Below are 6,949 nucleotides of genomic sequence, written 5' to 3'. Positions count from 1 at the left end.
GTGACATTATTATGTGACGTATTATATGTCTGGATCATTACTATGCTAAAATAAGTAGATTAAAATGAAAGGATTTTCCAAACAAATGCGGGAAGGAAAGCATTATGAAGTTTTCAGATATCATTAGCTATAACAAAGTTCAGAATGAATCATGACACCATGCAAAATGGGAAAATATTTGCAAGCAAGGAGAGGGTGGAGATGCCAGAACCTGTAAATTTATGCCAGCTGAGCACTCACTGTGGGGGCACTTGGCAAATGGATTTACTATTTTGCCAACACCAGTAAAGTGTTACAAAATTGCAACAGAATTTCTATGCAAACAATTGTTTTTAAAAAGGGTCCCTGCATCGACTAATGCAATTCAGTTTTTTTCTGGGTAAGTACAAAGCCAGAAACTAAATGAAAAATATTAGAAATTATTTTTCTTGGAAGCATGTTGAGTATTAAAATTGAGAATTACTTTCCTCCCCAAATCCCTGTCTCTCCCATCAGTCTTTTCATGCACCAATGTAACTTTAGTTTTCGTGGGAAAAGTGGTGAGTGAATAAGGGGCATGGGCATTTGAGAGAGCAGGCGAAGAGGAGGCTGGGGGATCCAGAAAAGGAAAAGATGGGGAGTCGTTTAATTGAACTCTGCCACCTTCATCTGTTAACAGGGATTCTTGCCTGTCTCGACCCACTCCCAGAGGCAATGTTACATTATCTGAGAAAGCTGGATATAAAATTTGAGCTCTACTGTCCCTGTCCCAACCCCCCTCCCCAGGAGAAAAAATTAGCTGAACTGTACTCATGGCATTACGGGTTTTTCTGGAAAACAAGGATAAATCAAGTTCTTAGAACATTTTTCTCCCCTGAAACTAAATCCATAAAAAGAGCGTTAAAAACCCATGGAAAGCGAGTTAAGTGACTTTTCGTCTTTGTACTCAGGGAATTCTGTAAGACCCACAGAAGAATAATGGCGCAAACAGCAACATTTTAATGTTGGAACGGTCCTCTGAAAAGTCTGCCCAAAATGCTACAAAGATAATTGTGCAGTAACTTTGATAAACTTCTAAAAACTCTGTTGGGACAGGAGGCATCAGCGAGCGTTCTGTTTATCCGAGGGTGCTGAGCCTGAGGCCCCGCAGCGATTCCCTTTTCGGCACTTGGAGGCCTGAACTCAGGTCTAATCTTCCGTGTGCGCGTTCTGATACTCAGCCACCGTTCAATCTCCAGAGGCTGTTACAACTGTCCCCATTCTACAGATGAAGTTGAGGCTACGGCTTAGTGTTCTTGGGGAGGGAGGGAGTTGCGGGGAGAGAGAGAAGCTTTTCCTCATAACCTTAAACAAAAGTACTTAAACCCAAAGCAACTGAAAAATGATTTTCTTTCAACAACGGTGTTTCCTTTGGGGTCAAGTTCTTTGATCTCATCTACAAAACCAAGAAGCGGGACAAGTATTTTACTGCAAATTGGAATGGGGCGTTCCCCTCCCCCATCACCCCAATTCCAGAGGACGTCAATCACAGTGGACGCAGCACCGCGAGCGGAAATGCGGAGAGCATCAGCGTGGGGCACAATGAAACAAGAGCAGCCCCGGCCAGAGGTCCAGTAAAGCGGAAAGACGGCCCCGCCCGCACACCCCTCCGGAAAACTGAAGCGTCTCCTCTGACCCCCAAGGTCAGAAAGATTTATTACTTCCTTCGAGAAGGAGCAGCCACAGACCCGCTAGAGAGGGCTGGCAGGGTGTCGGAAGCCAGAGAACGGCGCTCCGCGTCCTCCCACTGCTCCAGGGCGCGGGGGTGTCCTCAGTGCCCGGAGAGGCTGGCAGTGTCGGCCCTGAGGGAAGCAAGGAGCGGACGGCCGACGGGATTTCTGCCCAAACTTTATCACCAACTCTTTCTGAGAGCAAAAACATGAGGCCGAGTCCGGCAGCTGCACGCAGAATTCAAGCCTCTGGCAGCTCTCGGCACCGACGCGCTCCGAATCCCGCGTTCGCATCCCGGCGCTTTGCGCGCAGAGAGCTACGCCTTCGGACCAGTGGACTGCAGCCCCAGCGCATCGCGGTAAAGCGGGTCACATTTTCACCCCCGAGGCGGCGGCTGTGGGAGCCGGCGCGGCGTTGAGGGCGGGGGCGGGGCCGGCGACGGGGGTGGGCCGCGCGGCGGAGGGGAGGAGCCGCGGCGACAGACGGCGGCGCGCACCAACCGGGCGCCGGCTGGCAGGAGCCGCGCAGAGGCTGGCCCGAGCGCGTTGCGGTCGCCCGGCGTAGGGGGAGTCGGGTAGCAGCATCCTCCCGGGCGCCGCTTTCGCGCGGCGGCGGCGGCGGCGGCGGCGGCTGCGGCGGGGTCTTTCTTTGCTTAGATATCTCGTTGGCTAGAAGCGGCTGGTACTGGGGGCGGGGCGGGTCGGGCAGTGCTGCCCACCTGGGTTTTCTTGCCTAGCGCTGTGTGTTCAGGGTCCTTTGGGCCAGTCGGAGGCTGCGGAGCGGCGGGGGTTGCCTGCGCTGCCCGCCCGGGCATCCTCCTGGTGATGGAAGCAGCCGCCGCCGCCGCTGTGGGGTCGCGCTGTGCCCCATCCACCGCTGCCAGAGAGGTGGGAAAATTCACCGCACGGAGGCCGAAAGCGAGAGGGGCTGCGCCGCTATGCCGGGAGCTGAGTCCCATATAAGCAGCCCCCAGCCATCGCCCCCAGCCGGCTTCATTCCCCTGAGCGAGGCAGGAAGCTGCGGTCCCGAGAGAGCGAAGGAGACGTCGCTGGAGCCGGGACGCTCCGGGTTCGGTGGAGCGCTGAGCGGGGCTCCGGGCCGGGTGAAAGTTTTTCTTCCCGAGCCGCAGGGCGCCCGCTGCCCGGAAACTCTGCGCAGGGATAAGTCGGCCGACTCCTCCGTCCCCTCGAAGGTGCGGGGACCCACAGCGGAAGCGAGAGGGAGCGAAATCGAGGAACGAGTGACAGCCGGACAGTCCGCCGGGCGGTGATCCGGGGCCGCTCCCGGACGCGCCCTCGGCTCCAGGTGAGCGGAGGAACCGGGCAGAACCGAGGATGGGCGTTACTTAGGAGGAGAAGGCTGGGAGGGAGATTGGGGCGCATCCGCTCACTCCGCTTCCCCTCGCAGGTCCTTCCCGGAGCCGCTGCCATGGGAGAGCCAGCCTTGGGCGCTGGGGACCAGCCGCCGCGCCCGCCTCGGAGTCGCGGCCCGAGTCCCGGCGCCAGCAGCCAGCCCGCTGCGTTGCACCCTTCCCGGGCTGCAGGGCTGCCTCCGCCGCGCCGCCGGCCCGGATTGTGCCTGTGATGAGCCGCAGCCCGCCGCGAGCTCTGCCCCCGGGCGCGCTCCCTCGGCTGCTCCACGCTGCGCCTGCAGCCGCGCCGCGTGCCCTGCTCCCGCAGTGGCCCCGGCGCCCAGGACGCCGCTGGCCTGCGTCCCCTCTCGGAATGAAGGTGTTCCGTAGGAAGGCGCTGGTGTTGTGCGCGGGCTATGCACTGCTGCTGGTGCTCACCATGCTCAACCTCCTGGACTACAAGTGGCACAAGGAGCCGCTGCAGCAGTGCAACCCCGACGGGCCGCTGGGTGCCGCAGCAGGGGCAGCTGGAGGCAGCTGGGGGCGCCCGGGGCCGCCTCCGGCCGCGCTGCCCCGTGCTCATGCCCGTTTGGACCTCCGCACTCCTTACCGACCTCCAGCTGCCGCCGTCGGGGCGGCTCCTGCAGCCGCGGCAGGGATGGCGGGGTTTGTGGCCCCTGCAGGCAATGGCACTCGGGGCACCAGGAGCGTCGGGGACAAGCGGCAGCTGGTGTACGTGTTCACCACGTGGCGCTCTGGCTCGTCGTTCTTCGGCGAGCTATTCAATCAGAATCCCGAGGTGTTCTTTCTCTACGAGCCAGTGTGGCATGTATGGCAAAAACTGTATCCGGGGGACGCCGTTTCCCTGCAGGGGGCAGCGCGGGACATGCTGAGCGCTCTGTACCGCTGCGACCTCTCTGTCTTCCAACTGTATAGCCCCGCGGGCAGCGGGGGGCGCAACCTCACCACGCTGGGCATCTTCGGCGCAGCCACCAACAAGGTAGTGTGCTCGTCACCACTCTGCCCCGCCTACCGCAAGGAGGTTGTGGGGTTGGTGGACGACCGCGTGTGCAAGAAGTGCCCGCCGCAGCGCCTGGCGCGTTTCGAGGAGGAGTGCCGCAAGTACCGCACACTAGTCATAAAGGGTGTGCGCGTCTTCGACGTGGCGGTGTTGGCGCCACTGCTGCGAGACCCGGCCCTGGACCTCAAGGTCATCCACCTGGTGCGTGATCCCCGCGCAGTGGCGAGCTCACGGATCCGCTCGCGCCACGGCCTCATCCGTGAGAGCCTACAGGTGGTGCGCAGCCGAGACCCGCGAGCTCACCGCATGCCCTTCCTGGAGGCAGCGGGCCACAAACTTGGCGCCAAGAAGGAGGGCGTGGGCGGCCCCGCGGACTACCACGCTCTGGGCGCTATGGAGGTCATCTGCAATAGTATGGCTAAGACGCTGCAGACAGCCCTCCAGCCCCCTGACTGGCTGCAGGGCCACTACCTGGTGGTGCGGTACGAGGACCTGGTGGGAGACCCCGTCAAGACACTACGGAGAGTGTACGATTTTGTGGGACTGTTGGTGAGCCCCGAAATGGAGCAGTTTGCCCTGAACATGACCAGTGGCTCGGGCTCCTCCTCCAAACCTTTCGTGGTATCTGCACGCAATGCCACGCAGGCCGCCAATGCCTGGCGGACCGCCCTCACCTTCCAGCAGATAAAACAGGTGGAGGAGTTTTGCTACCAGCCCATGGCCGTCCTGGGCTATGAGCGGGTCAACAGTCCTGAAGAGGTCAAAGACCTCAGCAAGACCCTGCTTCGGAAGCCCCGTCTCTGAAAGGGGGGAGACCTGATGCCCTGTGATGATACCTATAAAGAGGATTGTAGTGTGTTTAAACAAACACAGTCCAGACTCAAACGGAGGAAGCCCACATACTCTATTATAGATATATAAATAATCACACAGACACTTGCTGTCAGTGTTTTGAGTCAGTGCATTTCAAGGAACAGCCACAAAATACACACATACACCCCTCAGAAAAGGCAAGACTTGAACGTTCTGTCCAGGTGCCCCTCTTCTCCTCTCCTTTGCTTTCTCTTGTCCTCTTTCTCCTATTTCTTACCCTGCCCTCCACCTGCCTTCCATTTTGAAGTGGGATGTTCATGAAATCAAGTTCCAGTAACCCAAATCTTGTTTACAAAATTTTCGTGGTATCTGTGAACGTGTAAGAGTAATTTGGATGTGGGGGTGGGGGTGGAGAAAGGGGAAGTGGTCCAGAAAGAAAAAGCCCCATTGGGCATGATAAGCCGAGGAGGCATTCTAAAGTCGACTTTTGTGTAAAAAGCAAAGGTTACATGTGAGTATTAATAAAGAAAATAATAAATAATATTCTTTTTTATATTTGCCTCCATTACTTTGGATTCACCTGTGTTACTTGTCCTCAGCTTCAGATAGAATCTCCTTCCCCTCCCTTGTTTCCATTTTTCCAGTCTCTTTCCTGAAAGGCAGCTAAACTGGGTGGGAGCAATTTTTGTCTCCTTGGTAATAACCTGGGGGATGTTTTCTCACATGTAAATCTCAGCCTGTTAGGTGCCCAGGAATGAAACACATCTTTGAATTCTAAAGGCAGAAACCAAACAGGGCAGTGGAAGAAAAAGCACACTCTTTTCTTCAACTTTGAACACAACAAGAAGCAACTCCTTCAGGACTTGAAAGCATTTGGTTTTTCATTCCTCTTCAGTTAAGATGGGGAACCTTGAAGCAGAGACCAATGTTTTGGTGCTGAGGTTGGTTTTGGTTCAGAAAAAGGATTTTTTTAAAAAAGTATGTAATTTTGAAAAGTCTGATTATTAGAACACAGACCTCAGGAAGTAGTGTGACCATATTGCTGGCAATGGTAGCAGCTGCTTTGGTTTAGCAAAGTGACAGAAGTGTCTGTTTGGAGTGTTTTTCTGACTATGACACGGTATGTGGAGGTGGATGAAAGCAGTGAAGTTTCATCTGAGAACCGTAAGGGCTTTTCCTTTTCTTTCTTGCTTCCCATTTAAATTAGTGCAGGAGAGAATATGAATTTATAATGTTTTACTTGGGATGCCTGTGGAGTATGTTGCTTTTCTTTATCATGTTTCCTAAAAGTAAATTTGCAAAGAAAGTAACATGCTGCAGACAGTATAAGGCTTCAGCCAAGAGCTTCTTTTAGATATGATAATGAATTGTGGTAAAGAGGAAATGAAAATGAACTAGTGTGTAGGATTTTGAAATTTGGTATTTTCCAAGGAGAAAACCATTAAATTTTCCTGTAGTGGTTATGATGTTGTGTCCTGAACCCATTTGGTACTGAAACATTCTGCAGAATGTTATAGTATGGGAAAAAATTATGAAGCCCAAATGGGAACAAGAGACAGTGTAGTTGTATATTACAGTAAATACAGTACAAGTTCATTATCATCATGGTTTTATTTTACTATGATTTTTTATGAGATCTCTGAAAGCCAACATGTATAGGTTAAATGCCGAGAATTTTATTTTAGGGAAAAGTTGATAAAAATAATATGTACATGGGGAATGCTTTAACACATGATGATTCTTAAGTATAATTACCATTGCAATGCGAAATCTAGCTACACTGGTAAGAATTCCAAGATAAAGAAGCATAAAGGTTTAAAAAGGGGTGTATTTAGAAATGAATTTTATAACACAATCTAGAATGGTTATTTCTTAATTTACTGAAATAGTTTTTAGTATTGTGTTTCTGAAGCCAGATTACAGCTCTAATACATTGATCATGTTTTCCATATTTTTGTGGTAGTGCCTATGCTGAATTAGCTTCACCAGCAGTAGAATATTTGTAATAGATTTAATTTAAGAATACTTTAAAATTAAATGAACAAAATAATTAATGTCAAATGACTAGATGAAAC

The 6,949-nt window shown here is 52.8% G+C and overlaps 1 protein-coding gene across 1 annotated transcript; it reads left to right on the top strand.

The window, feature by feature from the left end:
- Window positions 1-1,655: 1,655 nt before the first annotated feature.
- CHST2 (carbohydrate sulfotransferase 2) lies at window positions 1,656-6,476 on the top strand. Its single transcript, XM_025377864.1, has 2 exons — window positions 1,656-2,994; window positions 3,097-6,476. Exon 2 carries the CDS (start codon window positions 3,273-3,275, stop codon window positions 4,863-4,865), a length of 1,593 nt encoding a protein of 530 aa, XP_025233649.1. The 5' UTR covers window positions 1,656-2,994; window positions 3,097-3,272; the 3' UTR covers window positions 4,866-6,476.
- The last annotated feature ends 473 nt before the right edge of the window (window positions 6,477-6,949 follow it).

This window comes from Theropithecus gelada, chromosome 2 (assembly GCF_003255815.1).
Source record: "Theropithecus gelada isolate Dixy chromosome 2, Tgel_1.0, whole genome shotgun sequence".
In the NCBI taxonomy this organism is placed as follows: Eukaryota; Metazoa; Chordata; class Mammalia; order Primates; family Cercopithecidae; genus Theropithecus; species Theropithecus gelada.
This window is presented reverse-complemented; position numbering and strand designations above follow the sequence as displayed.

Bases quoted from the DNA above. Each gene is read 5' to 3' on its own strand.
- CHST2 (XM_025377864.1), top strand. From the start codon at position 3,273: ATGAGCCGCAGCCCGCCGCGAGCTCTGCCCCCGGGCGCGCTCCCTCGG.